The following is a 21,771-nucleotide window of genomic DNA, read 5'->3' as shown; positions in this document are numbered from 1 at the left end:
CTGTAATGTTTGAAAAAAAAAAAAATCGTCACATACATAAACAACAAGCTCTACAACAGATGGTATAATAATGAGAGAAAATAAAGAGAGCCTAAAATCCAGAGAACAGTAAAAAAAAGAAAAACAACAAAAAAACAGCTGCAAAGACATTCAAGGTTAATGCCTTTGGGATGGTCTGGAAGAAAAAAAATGTAAAAATAAATAAATAAATAAGACAAGCAGAAAATTTATTTTGCCATTCCACAACATTTTCTTTTTAAAACCTGCCATATTTGTTTACATATGGCACTACATTTTAAAACAAAGTACCAAATTTATGGTAAAAAGAGGAATATGTCTCCAAAACTCCTGTCCTCACATCAGGACCGCCTTTCATCTGCACCAAAATGACATTTTCAGTTGTGTTACATGCAAACAAAGTGTCCAAAGAAGAAAGTCATATGACAAATATAACAACAACTGGGATAGAATCAGAATCAGAATGTCTTTAGTGTCATTGTTACAGGTACAACGAAATTAAAAATGGTCCCCAATCAGTGCATCATCCCTAACAATATCAAAATATAAATAAAACAATAAAATCAATAAATAAAATACTTAAGAATAGTATTAGCAAACTTTCACATCCATTACTACAAATATGCTTCAGTCAGCGCATAGATTAATACAAGAGTGGCATGATGGACATTTTTTTTGTAGCAGTATTCAGATAATTTAAAGGTTTGATTAACCTACAGTAATGATTCAGTGTAAATCAAATAAATAGTGAGCACATTTAAAACCCAATTCTAAACAAAATAGCCCAAACAGGCACCATATGTGGTAGTTTTTTGGGGGGAAACACGCAAACAGAAATGATAGCATACCGTAGCGTAATAATGAAATAAAATCATTATTTAATGACAAATTTGAAAAAAAGAAAAAAGAAAAAAAAGAAAAGATGTCTGATATCCAATCAATCATATGTGGCCAAAATAACAAGGTGAATAATTTACATGTTTCCCAGATGAGACACTGCAAAGCCCTATCCTCCTCACTTCCCTCAGCTCAAGGCTGAAATTACTGTTTCACACAGTATCTGCAGAGCTATTAGGACTTCAGTCTAAAATTAGAAAAGGGGATCATCACATTTGATGATGTGGAACTGCTTTATGGGGCTGTCTGTTGGTGGGGGGCAAGCTGGCAGCTCAATGAGCCAGAGGTGTGCCAGTTTTGTGCACTCCGTGGGGTCTACCATACAGAGTGAGGCAGGGGAGGGCAGCTCAATACCGAACCATAATGGTTTACTCTTAATAGCTGCCCGCGAGGGGCCAAAGTTCATTACTCCCTGCGTGGCGGGACTTCTGATCGGTCGAAACGTATAAGTGCAATCGCACTCACACATTTACACTTCAGGGAGACACCCCAAGGGGAGTGAGCAAGGTGGAAAGCTGTGGAAACTGTTTACTTTCCTTCACACACTCACACAGATACAATTCCCTTACAGGAAGCACCGGAGAGCACGGTACTTAACAGAAAGCTTAAACCTCTTTCTCATTGCTAATTATTCAGCAGTTTTGAAAAAAAAAAAAAAAAAAAAAAAAGTTTGGTGCTAATACTCTCCTCAGTTAACCTTTAAAAGTAGCCCAACATGCTAGCTCAGCTAGAAAAAAAAAAGAGAAAAAAAGACAACCTAATGCACACAAATGCAGACTCAGACTGCTTCTAAAATACCAGGCAAAGGCTATTTTACTGCTGCTTTTGCCATCTAAAGAGGGAACGATATGTAGCGTTAAATTGGAAGCCAAAGCAAAAGTCATTTAACAGGCTGGCTTTAAGAGAGAAGCCTCATGAGCTGAAAATGGTTTCACAAATTTGAGAGGAAATACTTTGTCCCCAAAAAAGCAGCAGCACAAGGAGAAAGCGCATCTGCTTCCCTTACATAGACCCTACAAACTATGCTTAGTTATGATGGGAACTGTTAAAACTTGTGGGTTAATTAGGATTAACCCAAGCACACAGAAAAACTAGATTGTTCTTCTGCATCCTGCGGGAACTCATTTTTCCACCTGGCAGACAAAAGATTGACTGTGCTGTGCGGTGACACACAAGAACCCTTCTCTTACTTTGCTTGTTGCCCATTTAACTCAACTTTTAATGTTTCAGTCAATGTAGACGCAAACAGGCATTTCATCTGCCAACGCCCCAGGCATTATGCTTACAAATCAGGACTTACATTTGAGACAGACACACACACACACACACACCTCACAACAATGCAGAGGATGCTATGTAAAGTGAAGCACAGGATGCATTCTTTGAGCTCCACAAGATGTGAGAGCATGAGATAAGGAATGGGAAGAATAACAGGATGAAGAGTCAGGAAGCTTGCTGATGTGGTGTGTGTGTGTGTGTGTGTGTGTGTGTGTGTGTGTGTGTGTGTGTGTGTGTGTGTGTGTGTCTTGGCCCGTTTTGTGTTGACGCTCGCCTTCTGGACGGTGAAAAAAGGAGGTATCCTTTTCCTCTTTCCACAACCTGGAAGGGGCGGGAGGGAGTTCAAGAAAAGTATCATTTCCTGTCAGTGGCCAGATACAACGCTATGCCTCAAAGACGCAACCCAGTGTCTGGCAGAATAACTTTGAGCTTAAAAATACACAACCACTTAGATGGTGAGCCGCCGTTCATTTCATAATATATTTTTGCTGTGTGTGCACACAGCTGCCCCCTTTTGTCACGCAACAATTCAAGGAAAGGTCCAGCTGTCAGAAGAGGAAGTGAGGGGAAGGAAAGGCTCCGACTGTCAATGTGACTGGAGGAGATAACACGCGCTGTGCTTCCTGTCCCCACCCCTGTAACTAAGGAGACCACAGTGCACACAACCAATGGCGAGGATGGAAGGGAGGATTATTTGGATAATTTGTAATACCCCCTACGTCGTCTTTGTGAACCGATCTCTTCCTCAGATGTTTTTCCCCTGACTATACAATTTACCCATGCTTCAACTCTTTCCTACAAACCGATCAGAACCCACAGGAAGCCGACAAAAAGCTGGTTTACCTGAAGGTCGTGCAGTGGAAGATTGGCATATTCAAAGATCATTCCATCACGTAAACGCTGCCAAGTGACGGCACAGAGAGAGTCTCAGACAGATGCACATTTTAACTGTAAACCTTGGGCAAAGCCTAACATCAACTGAGACTTCTGATTTTTGGCAAAGAACAGATGGGAGCAGAAGCTTGCAAGAAGTGCGGCACTGAGAATGTCAAACAGAAACAAAAATGTTTATTTAAAAAGGGGAATTTCACTTCTAAATCACATTGGCACATTTTCCATTTGCCTGTAGTGATTTTTATCTCAAAATACCAGAAGAATATAGACGAAAAAAACTGAGCAGAAGTCTCTATTTTAAGAAATCATAACTCAAAAATACTAAATTCGCCTAGTAAGCGGTTTCATATAGGAACTTAGTGTAGGAACAGTTTTCTTTCATTAAAAGTAAAAATAAAGTCTGTTTCCTAAAATCACAACCTGGTTATTCAAAAAACATTTAAACATTATCTGCACTTTCATGTGGAAATGATTTTATTTGTAGCAAACTGCATCCCACGGCAAAAGTGGTATGCACCGAGCTTATATTACAGAGTCGGCAAAATGGATGCCATTATAGACGATGATGACCCTTCTCAATGCATGTAGGTGTGTGCTTCCCTCTGTGGGGTGAGAGGGTTGGCTGGTGAATTTCTGAGTAACCTGGTCATGATTTCAGAAACCGGATGTCTCCAAATATCCAGTGTTATAGGACCCTTATTGAAATAAGTACAGAAATAGACACATTTTCCTTATAATTTTGAATAAAAGATGGAAGACTAAGTATGTTTTATTCATATCCATTTCCATGGAACAATATGGGGGGGGGGGGGGGGGGAGTTAAGGGTCTCTTCAGGTGTCCACAGAGCAAACTCAACCTCAACACTTTCTTAAAGCAAGGCAAGCAAGTCAGCTTTATCTTTTGATCTGGCTCAAAAGATGAAGCCGACATAAAATATTTACAATAAATATTACGAGGAAAATACAAAATAAAATATGATGCAATTAAATTAAAAAGCAGTGCAATAACTCCTGGCTTTATGGATCTTGTCATAACCAGTTACTGGTTCAATAGGTAAGTGCAACCATAACAAATGCAGTCTGCTCTTTCATATAAGCAATACAGACGTTTGAGCACGTATTTTAAACGCCTTTTAATCCACCAAATGAGAACGTTAAGCTTTAAAAATGACAATTAACTTCCCTTACCTCCTCTCTAATGAGTGTCAGACAGTATACAACAAGACAGGAAGACTACGCATGTATTGTGTACCACAAATAACAGAAACCACTGAAACATTTAGTCAATCCATAAGTTAACAAATGATCTGTAAGGCTGGCGCTTTGCCCTGCTCTTTCCTGCACTCCACATTTTTTACTAAACTCAAATTTGTGCCAATGCACATTAGTAGTCACCCTGCTATGACAGCTATATTCACCTGCCATTATAGCAATACAAGCTTTAATGAAGCATTTCAATCTAACGCTGAAATTAAGTAAGGTGCGTGCCTATAGTCTGTGTGCAGAAAAAGCTTGAGAAGGATATGAGTTATACATACAGGAAGACAAACAGGTTACATCACAGATTATATGCATGTTGTGTGTCTGTATGTCAGCTTCTTTTATCCCCAGGCGCTGGGCCTGCTGGGGCTTGTAGCTACCATCTTAAGTTCCAGTCCAACAGCCACTCAGTCGCTGTCCCTGGGTGTGACAACACACAGACATCCCAGCTGCTATTGTGTCTTTGTGCTGGCGCTTCATCAGCTTTGCAGTCTGATGGGCCCTTTTTTCCCTCCAGTATTTAAATCTTACCACTTTAAACGCCTACACTTGTTCGAAACAAATTAGGCATACAAAAACAAATGTGTTAAATATCTGTATAGATATGCATGGTCCTCTGCCAGAACAGGAATTATTCTGGACTAAGTATCCAAGGACGCATTGTGTAAGTGTTAGATAGTCATAACTCGGACTGTTCTTTATAGAGTAGCTGTATGTACTAAACAGGCCTGGCACGATGCAGACACACTTAAAAACTCTCCTGCTATGGGATGTACTTCCAGATTGCTTATCTTGAAGGACACACAACAACAAAAAATAAATTTCAAAAAAGGAAAGGGCTCCCCCTCACCTACCCTCTCTTCTATCTGTAGATCATAAGAAAAACTGCACTTTAGCTATGCATCTGTTTGGTCTGGCTGCCCCACAGATCAGCCATTTGATCTGTTTTGTCTGCCAAGTCATGTACCTTTCAGAGTATTTAAACAGAAGGATTTTAAGATTTTGAAGAGCTACAACAACTAGGTCAGAGTGTCAAAAAGGGAGGAGAGGAATATGAAGAAGAAGGAAAAAAAAGTGGGAAGCGCTGTCGCTGACTCAACTGTCATTAACCAAGCTTCCACAATGTTTAAGCCTTTAAACACTGATCTGCCTCAAAGTGCTTGGGTGTGGGGTGGGGTGGGCTTAACAAATCTGCAAGTGCAATGTACATGTGCACAATTACAGCCAGCGGACGCAGGCATGTTGTTTCCTACCAAACGACGATTGAGCTTGGCAGTGAGTGAGTGGAAAGCTGAGTGCACGCTTGGGTCCTGGGCGCAGACAGTTAGAGCTGGGCTGATGCAAACCGACAGACAACGTTACAGGCCTTTAATGTCACCACTGGTCCTCACATGAAAGAGGCAATGTAGCCCCAAGGCTGGATTTTTGCCACACATGCGAGTACAGAGGGAGGCTGGAGAAGTGAAAACAAATGGAAGCAGAGAGTGGGAGAAGAAAATAAAATAAAAAATCTGGAGAAACAGGAGATGAGAGGGGAGAACAAAAGGCAGAGGGGAAAAAAACAATGATGGGAAGCTGTAGAGTCAGCCTGATAAAATAAATAGGTGAAAAGACAAAACTAGGAAAAATGAGTCACTCCCTGGGGAGAACAGATACTGATTTTTCCCCAACAATGAAAACGTTGCTTTTGCCGAGCAACACGTTATCAAAATGGAAGGCAACGTAACACAAATAGATGAGACGGATGCATGTACATGTTTGAGGCAGAAAGGAAGAAATGGGAGGGGGAAATAAGGAAAAAAAAACTATGTGTATGTGCATTTTAGAGATGCAGACAGAGCAAGATTTCAAATGGTGATGAGGGAGGAGGAGACAGAACCAAGGTCTGGTTCATTCAGAGTGTCAGACGCTCAATAAAAATAAGGTTTCAGGAAGAACTCCCATCACAAACAGCCTAAAGTAGTGTCAGACAAATACTCTCCAGGAAAGCAGAGCAGGGAGCTGAAGAGAGGGGATTAAAGGGGACACAGAGAGAGACAAGTCCATCTCCTAGCAGACTATTCTTCACCTTAAGGTGTCAACAGCAGCTGGCACCTTGGCACCCTGCTCATGGCCACACCTGTCTCTCCTGCTGGGTCTACACACCTTCCATCCCCAGCTGCAATAAATCTTTTCTTCCCTTGGAAGGAAGGCAACTAAAAAGGCAACTAAAAAGAGAAAAAAAAATTTTTTATATATATATATATACATATATACCAACACAATGCTGGTAATCAAAAAAAAAAAAAAATCTCTTAAATCACCATTTTCAATGTCAGCGAGCTTATGCTGGCACCTTCTGTAATAAAATCTATACACACCAGCCGGAGAGAAGCGGCTGTATTCGTACCCAGGATGTACTGACGCAAAGGGGCGGGCAGTACTTCAGCATACTGTCAAACAGTGTTGTTTATTTTTATTTAAACAACACGTTTTTCTCGTCCAGCAACCACAAGTGCCACAAATACAGGAAAAAAGGACTTAAAAGCCTTTTTCAACCACTACTTTGACAGAGAAAGTGCTTATAGATTTGAAGCTCCTTCAATAAACCACATTAATCATTAAACAGTGACCAAATTATATTTTTTGGTTTTATTGTGGCAGTTTTACTGTATGTCACAGTTTATTATTTATTGATACTATTTAATTAATAGGCTCATTCTTCTGACAGGCGTGTATGGAATATAAAACATTAATTAAACAGAGATAATAAAATAAAAGCATGTGGCCAAACTAATAAATCTGCTCTTCTAACCTCTAAGATTTGAACACAAAATAAATACTAGAGTCAGGCCATAACAGAGTACCTGTTATGGTTTCTGTTAGATGTAATGGCACTTTTTGTTTGCCACTGTTTTTAAACAATGTCAACATCTGGCTCGTTAGCATTAATGTGTCCACAGCCGAGAGCAGCTTTCAAACAAACTCTGTTTGGACTTATTCTTCCAAACTTTGCAGCACAAAATGATTGTATTGCCAGGAAAAAGCACCTGTTAGCCTCTAGCTGGGTTTCTCCTGGCAAAATGAGCCTTTGGGGTTACGCTCATAAGCACGATTGGTCCGCTTATAGTTAAGGGAACAAGCGTGTTAACTTACTTAGCAGAAGCCTGTATTGTTTCCTGTTATTTCTGGCCATTTGACAAAATAAAATAAAGCATTTTAATCTTATCCAAATTAAACTACACTTAAATCAAAACAGCTGTCTACTTATTCTTTTTTAAATAAATAATAAAAAAAATAAAAATCACAGTTCTGGTGATTTTCCTTTGGTGGAAGGGTGGGTACCAAGTTTGTTTTTCAATGCAGGAAGCGCATTTATTAACCTAGAGTAACATGTTCATTATGCTGGCCTCATCTGGAGCTGTCTGTACCCCGCCTGCAGTGAACTTTAAGCATGGAGGGAGCCTGTCCAGGAATGAGACAAGACGAGTCTCATTTTGAGACTGAAAACCTTACAAAGAGCTGACCCAACTCCTTCCTGTTATATTTTTCATCTTCCATCTGTCTTTATCGCTTCTGAATGTAGCAACAGAGTCTCAGACTGCCACTTGGCTAACTAGCATTATGTAGGTGGTGAAATTTAGCAAATGTGCAGTTTTTGGTGGTACAAATAGTTTGTGTTACAAATTACAGAACTCATAGTTCAGTAGAATTGGTTACATAATATCAATTGCCTTATACATACAAATTGACATTAATAGACTATAAACTCTTTGATCTGCCATGGTGGTCTTTTTTTCTGCTCACCTATATAATGTATGATATTGTGTCAGGAATACCACCAGCAGTATGCAGCAGCTTTATAAAGTGGTACATCCAGGTCACATTATTAACCAAGTGGTAAATACAGAGTGTAAAAAATTAACTGCAATCCTCTGGGCTTTTTTGACAGATAGCACTTGTGTGCATGCTGCTATGTGAACCGGTAGGAATGACCCAGTGTGTGAGTCTGGCCCATTAGAGCACAAAAAGCCATTGTGCATCATTTGCTGAGAGGAGGAATGGGGAGACAGAGGGGTGGCGTGTGGAGCTGAGGGAGGGGTCAGTGACCTTCTTCATAACCAACCAGATGACCTCATTCACAGCACATAGGAATCCTCTGTCTCCCCCCACTGTTCTTTATCACACTCACCATCCTCCCATTGCTCTCGGAAGCCTAACTCGCCTTTTTTGCTTTCAGCGAACACAATAAATTAACTGAGTGGGGACAAGCTCATGCCCTAACCCTTTCATATAGACGACACATTCTTTCCTGCCAGTTATCCATGTTTTTTATGCCAGTCTTTCCCATGTTGCACAAAGTGTGACAGGGACTCTTTGTTTCGCCAATTAAAGCCTAATCATATGAAAACACCTATTGTTTCTGCTGTGTAATCTCCTCCCAACCCATGCACTGATAAGGATAGGCAGACTTAAGCCTCGCTACAAACAGACAAGCAGCAACAAACACTAAACGAACACAACAGGCTCAAAACTGGTTCACTTTCTGTCACAGAACTTAGTTCATGAGCTGCTCCTGTCACCGTGGGCTGCATGTGCTGCACATGGGCATAAATTATGCTAAGCAAACCATGTTTTGTATTACAGCAGAAGACTGCAGGGCAGACAGCCACTGTAAAATACAACTGTGCAACACATGTAATTGGAGTTGGGCCAGACAGTTACTATGTGTGACTGTGTCACTGAGTCAGAGTAAACCCTGTTCAATCAACTGAACCACTGCTGTACAGGTTGAAGGAACAATGACATAAAAATCTACAGAGGACAAAAAAAAAGACTGCTGTTTGTAAAAGAAATGTGTGCACCTCTATCCAAGACAACATAACTCCATCACTACAAACACGAATGAGAACACCAACAACAAGGACAGTACAGGGACTGCTACCTGCAATTAGTGTGACCAGGTGTCCCACTTAATGTATGGCTGCACAGCATTTTTATCCCTCGTCTCCCCGACCCACATATTGAGACAACATACCACACTTGGATTGGTTCAAGCTAACAAAATTCAACACGCGAGTCTCACAAGAAACATGGCTGCCAAAGACATGAGCCGTTTATGGATGAATAAATAGAAAAACTCAGAGATAATTAGCAGAAAGAACAGAAGCTGAAGTAACACTTTTAAACCACTGTAACACTGTGATGACATTAAAACTGTAAGACTATCACTCAGGGGCATTAAAGCAATTTTTAGCTTTTATTTATCCTCGTAGGAAGTTGTAAAATGTGCATTTAAATACAATAAACAACATCTGTTTATGCGCCTGATCCCAAATCTCTAACCTGTCTAAAAATTAAGACCATCTCATGCCACATAAAAATCTTTTCCCCACCACATGTTACAGGTCTGCTACTGGTAACGTGCTGTTTTATTAGATAAGAGGGACAAATGTTGCCTGGTATTAGTAATAGAAACACTTTAAACTTGAATATCTGCTAAAAAAATGATGCTCCTTTACCAGCATCTTAGCTTGTAAACTAAGAGAGTTCATATGCCTATGTCATCTACGCCAGCGGTCCCCCAACCCCCGGGCCTCGGACCGGTACTGGTCCGTGAGTCGTTTGGTACCGGGCCGCGAGAGTTGAGGCTCAGGTGTGAAATGTATGGTTTTCAGGGTTTTTAGCGTTATTTTGTTATCGTTTTTATCGTTAACTCTGTTTTCCTGGGTCTTTTCATGTGTGTTATGAATAAATCTTCTTTTTTTTCGGTACCGGTACTAGTTTTATTTTGTTGTATTTATCCGCAACACCTTAAAGGCCGGTCCCTGAAAATATTGTCAGGCATAAACCGGTCCGTGGCGCAAAAAAGGTTGGGGACTGCTGATCTACGCCTAAAATAAATACATAAAAAAAAGCCTTCCTGCATGATTTGATAGAGGACATCCTCCTTCACTCTGCTGACATGTGTGACAAAACCAGTTTCACAGTCTTTGAAACTATCTTTATAACTGGTAAAAGTTAAATATGTCAAAGGCCTCTCTTGATTAAAAACGAAAGTAATTTAGTACTCATATAACACAATATCGAAGCTTTTACCCAGTATATAAGCATTTAAGAGAAGTCTGCATGCATGTGAAATCCTTAACATTAGGGCTGCACGATTAATCGTTAGAAAACCGCGATCTCGATTCATACTTATGTGCGATCTCATTTCCAAATGACAACGATTTTAAAAAAAAAAGAAAAAGAAAAAAAGACGACGATTGTACCGCATTTTGATCCGGGACGTACTCTGCATGAAAACAAGCGCTCACTCTTCCTGCTCAACAAATGACAAGGGCGGAGCCTTATACCACGTGATACAGAAGCTGTGCCGTGTGATGCTAAAATTAGCAGGGAAAAAACAACGGAGAGCACATCAGGGATGACGAGAAAGTGACAGGAGAAAATCCGTCCCAGTCAACCACCCAAACATCAATAACGGGAACCTTATACAGCGCTTCCCTATACCTGTCGAACTCCCGCAGGCACAAAGAAATTACGGAGGCTATCACTTATCACCTGACCAAAGATATGGCTCCCATCGACACTGTGCAAAACGAGGGATTTAGGAAAATGATCAACACCCTAGACAAACGCTACACAGTGCCGTCCTGCAACTATTTTTCTATTGTTGCACTACCTGCTCTATACATGCAGTGTCGAGCAACGGTGGAGACGGAATTTCAAGCAGTACAACATTTTGCGGCAACAACAAAACGTGAGAAATTTGTTGTTTTTATGTTTATTTATTGTTTTTATGTTCAGTCTCAACTGTTAGGAAGTTGATGTGCAGTTAATAAGTGCAATAAATATTTATACTGGAAAAGAAAATCGTGAGAGAATCGTGATCTCAATTCTAAACCAAAAAAATCGTGATTCTCATTTTATGCAAAATCGTGCAGCCCTACTTAACATTGAGGAGATTTCTACAAGATGAACTCAACTTTTTTGTGGGGGTTTGGGACTTCAAACAACATCCTGAAAATATTTATTATATTTACAATTGTTTGGAACAATGCTGACATTATTTCTGGCACCGGTTTGTTTTTTTTTCTCAGAACTGTCAATTCTGTTCAAAGCAGGACCGGAGAAATCTAAAGGGACAACAACATCTAAAGAACAATGCAGCAAGCGTCTTTACAAGAGATCGACTGCATTCAAGATGAAAAGCCGACTGCCCTGGGTAAAAATACAAACAAAACACGACTCGCAAAATTCTGCATCATTGTGTAATTAGAGCTCCCAAACCAGAAAAAGTCTGTGAAGGACACATCAAACGACATCTCAATCTCTGCCTTATCAAACTGGACGCCAGAAAGCTTGTTTAGAAATGTCTTTAAGACAATGACACGTTTGAAATTAAAATATAAGAAACAGGTGAAAAATACAAAAACCATAATAACTCATAATAACAATATATAAAAACTGCAGCTTTAAGGCAGCAGTGCAGATGCCAGATTAAAAGTTGGCATTGAAGCAAATGGCGCAGTATACAGGCTAAAGGCATCATTTTGCAAAATTATGCAATTTACAGTGAAATTTTTACAGCACGTTGCACAATGACACAACTAACAAGCAACAGTACTGTGAATAGTAGAGTATGGCTTTTGAAATGCAAGGACGGAAAACGTGTTGAAAGCACGGTGGCAAAATGCTCAGTAGTGATCTCACTGCCTCCTCCTACTTCACTTTCTTTGGCCCCTACAGGAGGTTATGGCAGCACTGCCTGCTCTTGCCAAGCTTCACAGAAACAACAAGGGCTGCTGAGGAACAGTTAAATTATTCATCTCAGATTCATCAGCCTGCGACTAGTTAGAAACCCCTGCAAAGGCTGAAAACCACAGGCAGACTGATTTAACGCTGGGTGTTATGAATAGGAAAGGGCCAGAGGACGCTTTGGGCAAACGGGGGTTATATGAGAGTATAGAAACGTTACAAAGCTAAAAAAAAAAAAAAAAAAAAAGGGGGGGGGGGGGGGGGGGTAAGAAAGAACGTTTCTGCACTTTGATATTTCCACAGGAGTTGAATCAAGTTTCCTGTTGCTGGCTGTTAGGGAAAAAAAATTTCACAGAGTCAAAGACAAAATTATTCATCGAGCATTTCCAGGCATTTAAAGCAAAGGAGTAATTCCTACGTGTCACGGTGGCATTCGCATTAAGCCGAGCTAAAACACTCTATGAGAGCAAGTGTGGGGAAAACAAACACCAGGCTGGAGGTTAAGTGTTCTGACTGTGCTCCGGTGAAATTCCTGAGCTGGCTGCCAACGTTCGCTTTGCCATTCCTCCTCTGAAAGGAGAAAGAAAATGAATGCAGATCGGTGGGCGAGTGAGACGGGAACAGAGTGAGCATTCAGCTCTTCTTTTTTTCCCCCCCTCATCTCCTTTTATGATAAAAATAGGGGACGAAAACAGGATATGGTGCTGGTCAATTATAACCAGTGTATGTGTTGGGACAGTTCAGACTTTAAAAACAGAGTGGAAAGGGGAAAAAGAGAGAAAATGAGGTGGACTTCTGTGAGTGAGGCCAGTGGGAGAGCTGTTTGAGGCATGCAAAGAATGTAGCAGGGTGGGGCCCATACTTCTGTAACTGAGAAATATAGCGCAAGTTGCGTATTTATATAAATGTGCAACGGAGGAACCAGATAAGAGGTGATTCATTGTGTAATCTAAAATAAGTAATAAAAATAAAATAAACAGACAGGCTCACCTCTGTGGGTCTGGAAACAAAAACAAAACAAAAACAGAGCTTGTCACCACAGCAAGAAAACAGCTCCCCCTCCCTCCCTGTGCCTGTCTGAAGGAAAACAAACCACTGAGTCCCCCTCTTTATAGCACTTTCCTGTCTGAAGCAGGCATGACTTCCTGGATATGTTATTCCATCAGACACAAAAATTTAAGACAGATGGTAAAAGCTGACAAAACTTGGGTCAAATGCAATGGTGGAGCTCTAGTTTTAGAGACGGGAACAAGTAACCCAATTTACTGAACAAGTCTGTGTCAGGAAGCTGTTGTAAGATTACGACATCCCTCAGTTCATCTTCCGCTTTAATCCTGCTTGTCATCATCTAATGAAACACAGAAACAAGTATGACTCCCACTTTAACAAGAACCACGATTTTCCAGGAAGATTTCCGGTCCATCTGGTTACCTTACTCTCTTATTGCTCATTCTGATGCAATGGCTCTGCTTTTAGGGAAAAATAAAGAGAGATAAAACTGCCTGCAGCCATGTGTGGCCTAACAGCCAGCAGCATCATAAGGAAAGACACTTAGTCTTGGCGACACAAGCCTGATAGTCAGCCAGGCAGTTGGGGCAGGGCACGAAGACAGGAGGCCAGGCAGAGAAATCGCTGATAAGGAGTCCCCAGCACTCACGGGATTGAGTCCTGAGATAAGACCCTGGAACTGTCAGTGGATGACTTTATCATACAGCATCCACAGGGTGGGAGTGGTTTTCTCGGGGCGAGAGCAGCACCAGGGGAGCAAGATGGCTCCAGGGCCAGAAGCTGCGGTGGGGGTAGGCAGAGGTACAACAGAAGAAAGTGTCAAGCAAATGCTGTGACTCTGTTTCCTTCTACAAACCCTCCACATCACCCTGTCAGACTTGTGCCACCACCTAATTTATTACCAGGGAGGAGAGACCGCGTAAAGGAACCACATTAGGGCCAGAGTAATGCCCACTAGTGTGTCTACCTGATGTGCATGCACAATCGTATATATGCAACTGTTTGTGGTACATCAGGTATGATTCTCTACTGGATTATATACAGAGTTTCTCCTGTCTCAAAATCGGACTTTAGGGGGAAGGGGTGGATGAAAACACATGTACAGCAAGCACAACTGGGCCAAATGTAGTTAAGGGAATGAGTCTGTGTTACTATACTAAACAAAGATCTGTTTATTTCCCTGATATTTCTGGTAAAAATGCTGTTTAAAGAGAGAGGACAGATGGCTTGAAAGAGGAGTGAAAGAAGCCATCTATGTCCACTGTGAGCAACCATCTTTGAACAGAGGCGGGGGTTTACGACACCAACTCTCTGCCATCTATAATCCAGTTTTGAGATCCCTTCCCAGACACCTTAACGCCCACTCACATCCTGGGCCATCTGACCTCAGGAATTCGCATGATAAGGTGGGGCCAGGTTTCACAATGAACACACCCGAAACTCTGGCTGATTGGGACCCACACCCAGTTTCACACCTAGGCTCAGGCGATTAGAGGATCATCAGGGGGTCCTTTTGTCCCTCTGTGGGGGGATACTCCCACTAGGTTTATATCTGGGACTCTCCACCATTTGACCTTAGAACGGAAGAAGCTTCTCGGATGAGAGGTGAAACGTCTTCAAGCAACTTAAAGAAGTCCAGACGCTTTTCTTTGCAAGCTCCTTTGACTGCTGTTTAAAGAGTTTTTTCCTTGGTAGAAAGTGTTTTAAAAAACAAAAACAATATTCATATGCTGAAAAAACCCACATATAACAGCAAGAGCACGTTTTCAAAGTCACGGGACGTATGCTGGAAGGTGAACCAAGTTTAGTGCTGATCTCAGCACATGAGAACTGGAGGAACACTGGTTCAATGAAACGCTGTAGTGGTACACTCCTAGCATTTCTAGATTATCGGTAGATATGAGAAGTTAAAACAAAGAAGTTAAAAGGTTAAACATTGCTGCCCTCATTAGCTGGTATCTGAAATAGAGCTTGCTTGAGATTATTTCATGTTTTGTTAACATACGACACAAGGGAACTAGTGGAACTATCATGTTACGACACTGCCTGTTGCTAGCCGTAGCTGCGGCCCCAATGGACGCTGGCGCTTCTTTCTCGCCCTCTCTCTCTGACAGAAACCATTGTGGTCCTGTTGTTGTACCTGTAGAAAAATGACCAGATGTATGACAACTGCAGTAAACTAGTATTTAACTACGCAAAAGTAGCAATATAGCTACTGTACAGGTGTCTGGGTGCAAGCTTGGAAGAAAGAAAAACTGCAGCTGCTAATGCTTGCCGCTCTTATCTAATATTGTGTGCATGCAATGCGATGCATGGATCAAAGAGCCACAGAATTCAGCAACATTTAAAACACAATTTTATTCTATAAGAATATAATTAAATGTTTTAGAGAACTGTTAAATACTTTTAGACTAGCTGAGCATCTGGAGCTGGGACAACCAGGAACATCCCTGCTATAGACACCGAGAAAGGCAAAGTAATGATCAGTTTACCGTAGTTCTTTATTGTTAGATAACATATGCAGAAAAAACCCTTCAGAGTAATTTACCTGCCGACAGCTATATAAGAGGCACTGTGTGGGTCATATGCAGAATAACCAATAATCATAATATACTTATTGAGCAATCAAAATAGTTATTGGATTCCGCTCTAGGGGATTTAACAGGTTTCTGCTTGCAACAACAGCCTTGGCCTAACACCCCCCAACTTTATCTGTGTTCCCTTACAGCTCTGAGCACTATCTCACTTTGTGAGCTGTGCTCAATCTTGTTAGCTGCTAAATTGATTGCATGTCAGAGGTTACTGCAGGTCCAGCCCTGTGCCGAGGAACGCCAAGGGTCAAGCTACAGTGGGAGGGCAGTGCAGCAATGGCAGACACAGGAATACAGGGGGAGGAGAGGGGGGACTGCTATACATGAAAGACTGACAGAAATGTGGGACGTCAGGTAGAGAACAGAATTCAGACTTCCAGCAGTCACCCATTTATCACAATCTGTTCACTAAAACAGCTGTTCCCTGAAGACCAATTCCCCACAAACGCACCACAGTGGACAGCAGACTGTTTGTCCTCCAGAATGCTGACAGCTCTCACAGGAATGTCCTGTTAAAACGTGACACACAGAAATAAACAAGCAGACACTAAAACTGTATGCAAAGGGAAATGATGTAGCTAGGAACAAGTGGCACATTGCACCACGTGGCTTCACCGCACAATTGCACATTTAATCTATTATAGCAACAATCCACAAAAATAGGCACATTGCTAAGGCTGGGTATTGTGGCCCAAAATGCTGATTTTCCATTTTGGAGGCTAATGGATGATTTACTACGTCAATGTATTAGTTTACTCGCCACTCAAGACAAATCGTGACTCAAAAACAGCTTATTAAAATAAAACTGAAGGCCTGCACAAAACAAACAAAGAAAACAGCACCACTAGCAACTGCTAATGTTTACATATTGCAATTATAAAGAAAAACACTAAGAGCAGCTGGGCAACAATAACAAAATAGCGAGAGGGAGTACAATGTTATTCCCACCAAGCTAATGCTTGTGTAATTTCTCTTTGCTGGTGCCCGGTCTTGTTACACAAAATGAAAGTAAGACCACTAATGTTAGCCATTTTTAAACTGTGGTTTTGGAATTGAAACAGAAGCTAACATGTGAATCGCATTGCTCCCATTTTACAACATGCCTTTGTCTAAAGTCCTGAGCAGCTCTGCTGTGCAGCTGCTGTTAGTTTTCAAAAACTTTACATGTCTTTGCAAAACTGACCAATTTTTATATCTGTGGAGTAATCTGACTACATTTCTTCATCTTCATTTCATCATAACAGGAGCTCAGAATAAATATATTGCTGAGAAATCTGACTATTTTGCCCACCCACAGACACTCATCAAACTTCATGGCAACAACTAATAAAAATCTTGCCTTCAACATTTCCTGTACTTCACTACTAGGACTGCATTTCTAGATGTTATACAGTCTGTCTCCTTCTACCAAGAGAAAATATAGCAATTTGAAGCAGCTTGTTGGCAGGCAGATCGTAAAGAGAAATAAAAAAAACTCCACAGCAGGTGTCACCTCAGGGAGATGAACAACTGCAACGGAAGGGGATTTCAAAAAGGGGGGCACGTCAATCGGCCAGAGTGACCTTGAGGGACAACATGCATGCTGGGAAAGTAACGGGGTCGTCCGTGCACGCAGGCTTGCTAAAACAGGGCGGGAGCGGTGGTCGCACAGGAGGGTGGTGTCGGCTTTCTTGCGCACATGGAAACAGCTGTGTAGACATGCACAAAATGCTGGGCGGGAGGGTGGGGTGGGGGAGATGAGCAGCTGTCGGAAGGGTGCACTGAGAGATGGGAGGAATTGGGAGAGTTTAAAATATTCAACTGCAACTGGTTATATTTTTGCTCTCATTAGCAGCACTTAAATCTGACAAAGGAAGGCGTTTAAGCCGTTCAGTCACATTTAAGCCCACAAAACAGACTCAGAAAGCAAAGCCCATCCTCTGAGAATTAGTTTTAAACAATACACAAAAAACGTCCAACACTAATGTAAAGCTTTATCAACAAATTAGCACAGTCATTAACTTTTTGTTGTTTGGCACAGTATACTTGCCTTCATGGGACACCTTCAATGTGCAAGAAATGGCTGAGATATCGAAGGCACGTAGCATACTCCGTGGGGAAAACAGCGTAACTTGTTAGGTCAAATACAAGTCAGACCTCAGTCTATCCAGTCTGACTAGAAAGGAAAGAGAGATGCTATCTTTACTACTCAGATGTCAACTACCAACCGCCATTAAAAACTTTTTTTTTTTTTTTTTTTTTAAATCACAACTCTACACTACTTTTCTGTACTTCGGGAGGAGCAGACATCCAACATCACATGAAACGCAACATAAACAAGCCTGATTCTACTAGATGTGGTGGGGCCTGCTTACAATATATACAAGGGGACGAGGGGACCGAGAGGAGGTCTGCTCCAAATACCACATCAGAGTTTTGGCCCCCTCCACAGGGAGATGAAACCAAACAACAGAAGAAGCCAGACAGTCAGTCAGACAGGCCTTCACTACCATCATCTGATACACACATGCAACTTTTAGCAGCAGGGTAAAGTTTGGGCTGGTGCCGTGGAAACCCTCAAAAACATCAGATGTGCCGTTTTAGAGGAGCGAGACTGGGAAGTTACAAGTGATTTCTTAAACACCAGAGGACTGGATGGTTTTGCAAGTTTTTTAACAACGGGCGCTGCAACGAAGCATCAGACCAGAGCACCGAGTCGCTTGCAGAAAGCAAATGCAATTTTTATCCAACTCCTCCTTGACTTAAGAGTCCGTTTAATGAACACAACTGGGAACCTTTATCAGCTCAGCCTTTTTAGTATTCCTGAGATGCAAACAGATACATTTTAGTTGGCCCCATGTATAAAAAGTCAATAGACAGAAATGCATTATTTGCATGGAGTTCTTTCTTTTTGAGGGGTTAACTCAAAAGTTTACCAAAAGCAGCAGGGCTGAGCTGTTAACAGTGTGGATGAGAGGAAAAAAAAAAATAGGAGAATACATCTGCTTCCTAACTCTCCCTCAAATGAAAACACCAACACACCCAGCAGTCCCACATGACTACAATAAAAGTGCAAGATATTTCATCAGTTTTGTGAAGTATTTATGGGGTGTGGAGACGATCAAATTGGAGGCCGAAATCATTAAAAACAAAAAAATACGTGTGCATTGCAGAGCTGCAGATTTTCTGAGAACATCATGCATAAGAGACTTTAGCAAGCCTCAAACTAAATAAAAAAGACGAAGAAGTGCAATTTTCTACTAATAAAAAAGCACTATAAAAATGTCCTATAGGCAAATGAGAAGACTTCACTATTTACTGCACCAAAGCAGCACCCAGGCTTAAACTTAAAGTCAATGTACATCCGTTTAGCGTTATGCAAGCTTTAGTTTCATAGTGGCAATAAGTAAACAGCTCCGCATTTGTCTTGTTTATCGCCCATCAAGACGGCCAGAAAATCTTTGCAGACCGGTTTAGCAACTACATACTACAGAGCCTACTCATCCAGACATGTTACCGAAACTCATAGGCATGCGCTACTTTCAGGTCCTCTTTCCTCTTAAGAAATAGCCCGTTCATGCTGTAGCTTACGGGGTAGTCTTATTTTTAAATTCATCGTGATGTCCGATCCAAAGCTACACACAAAATGCATGGGGACAGTCTGCCAGGGGGCTGTGGCGCTCTCTAGTGTCCCCAGCTCAGTTACATAAACCACAGGTCCAACCTTCCGCTTAGACCAGCTTATGATAATGATACTATCAACATAAACGGCAAACAATCCTGGGTTATCAAAGCCACAGGGGGTGCCAAAATCAGTGACAGGGCGCAGGAAACAAATTCTGGCTGCCAAATCCAGCCTGGACGGCGCCGCTGACAAAAAAAAAGGGCGACGCAGTTTTGGTAGGGCAAGCTTGACTGGTTAAAAAAAAAAAAAAAAAAAAAAAGAGGGGAAAAAAGAAAACACGACGGCAGCTGCAGCAGGGGAAGGAAATACAGACAAGCCCCCCTTCTAGGTTTTAAGGCAAATGTTGTAGTAGCCAAAAGAAGAGGGAGAAAGACAGCGGTGCCGCGTTTAATGAAAAAGTTAGACGGCTGAAATAATCTTCCGAGTACCGCCCCCCCCCCCCCTCCTCGCAGCAACTCAGTGGCCATTGTTTGGGCAACAAGCAGAGACATTCCGCCGTGCTGTTAGACTCGGCCGCTGGGCAACAACTAACACGACCCTCGGAGTAAGGCAAAAAGAGAGGAACACGAGCAAACCCAAACACCCCCCAACGTGTGTTTATAGCAGTGTTAAGCACAGCAATTGCAGTCTGTTTATTACATACGTGGCCAAGTTAACGCCACTGCCTGGTTCTTGAAGAGTTCAGCAGACACCCAGACAGGCTAGCTGAAAATGTTGCTAACCCGAGCGGCTAAACTGCTGTGTGGAACATGTGGAACCAGGGCCCCAGAGATTGTTCTTTTCTTTTTTTTAAACTGAGAACAACATTTGTATAACCTGAAATAAATAAAGATATTTTTATATCTTTATTTATTTTTATAAACTTGCCTGTTAACACGTCTGACAACATGACAGTGATATGCGATTTTTATTTCTTAGGCAAGTAAGAGAAAGTTTTCATCTCGTCGTCACAAAGTCAAGAGAGCAGCAGAAAACTCCGGTGGACTCGGAGCTCAGGGAGAAACAAACTCGCTCCGGTAGGATACTAGTGCGTTTCTTGGGTTGTATTGTGGGGCAATTCTCACTGGAAGTTGGTACTACTACGCCTGCCACCGCCTGGAATATCGGGGTGCCCTCTGCTAGTGTATCCCCGGGTTTCGCTAACGATTTGCGGCAGGGATGCCCAGCGAAGCCGTGCCGACACCGGACTGCACCGTGGTCATGCTTTAACCCAGCTTTAACCCACTCCCCCACCTCTCCAACGAGGAGGGTGTCTCTCCAGAAGGCCACTTACCTTCATCCAGAAGCCTCTCTAGGTGTGTGAAGATGCCGCAGAGATTTGGCAAACTGGTCATGAGCTTCTTCTCGTTCAATAATTGCATTAAATAGTCGGGACTCGGCCTCGGTCGCTCCTTCACTTCGACCTCTCCGACCATCATCTTTGCGGCGAGAGCGGAGAACAAACCACCGCGAAGCACAGAATCCTCTTTTAAGGAAAAGAGAAAAAAAACGAAAAAAGAAAAAAAAAACTTGCGGCTCCTCGTTTCCCTCCTCCTGATAATCAGAAGACTCTGTGAGACCCCCCTAAAATCAGGTTTGGTTTGTTCTTGTTGTTTGAGTGGAGAGGGGGGACAAAAAAAAGAAACCGTTATCTCCCTTCCACAGACTCGTGCGCTGTACTCTCCTCTACGCCGTGTGCGCTCGGGGACGTTCGATTCCACCACTGTAGGCGCGAGAGCCTGTTCCACCGGAAAGGGTCCGCCCTCCTTAACGCTCATTGAACATCTTGCTTTACAGAGTAACCAATCATTCCTCAGATCCGAGCTACAGGGGCGGAGTCGAGTCGTTAGCGGAATGACGGACGGGTATTGTAGCCAATGAGACGCAGTGCGCAGGAATGCACATAATGCTTCTAATATGTTGTCAACAGAATAGAACACATTTACCTCCTCCTTCCCCCAAACTAACAGCAACATTTTCCAGATTTAATCTCTCCGAATATTGTATAGGTTCTCTCATTCTTTGTTCCTTAATAGCCTGACACTGCCATAAGTAAGTTCATAACTGTCATACCACACCATTCATGTGTGTCAAAGGTTCATGCAGTGGAATGGCTTCATTTTAAGCCCAAAGAACAAACATCAGACACAGCGATGATTTCACCTAAGATATTGTTTACAATCAGATTTTTGTGTATGCATGGATATGTAGTATCCTGATGGAAATAAGAATACAGGTGTCTATACAGCCTATAGTGGCTGAGGCTTGGAGGGAAGCTATTAGAAGCCTGGATACCATTATAATTCCTACAAAGGGATATCAATAACATATTTTTTCATCTTCCAAATAAGATATGTCATTATTAGGAGAGCCATACAACCTCCAGTAAAGAAATGCTTTCATAATTAAATTTTTACCCCCTAGCAACATAAGTTGTAAGCA

The 21,771-nt window shown here is 41.8% G+C and overlaps 1 protein-coding gene across 4 annotated transcripts in view; it reads right to left on the bottom strand.

Moving 5' to 3' along the window:
- Positions 1-21,039, bottom strand: part of qkia (QKI, KH domain containing, RNA binding a) — a 79,438-nt gene extending 58,399 nt beyond the window's left edge. For all 4 annotated transcript variants that reach the window (XM_085343437.1, XM_085343436.1, XM_085343440.1 and 1 more), the window contains exon 1: positions 20,624-21,039. In XM_085343437.1, coding sequence (XP_085199563.1) covers positions 20,624-20,768 — 145 coding nt within the window. In that variant the 5' untranslated portion in view covers positions 20,769-21,039. The remainder of the gene's footprint in view (positions 1-20,623) is intronic.
- Positions 21,040-21,771: the final 732 nt, after the last annotated feature.

Source organism: Diplotaxodon limnothrissa, linkage group LG19 (genome assembly GCF_057381915.1).
Source record: "Diplotaxodon limnothrissa isolate DT_005_m linkage group LG19, D_limnothrissa_male_GT1.1, whole genome shotgun sequence".
Taxonomy (NCBI): Eukaryota; Metazoa; Chordata; class Actinopteri; order Cichliformes; family Cichlidae; genus Diplotaxodon; species Diplotaxodon limnothrissa.
This window is presented reverse-complemented; position numbering and strand designations above follow the sequence as displayed.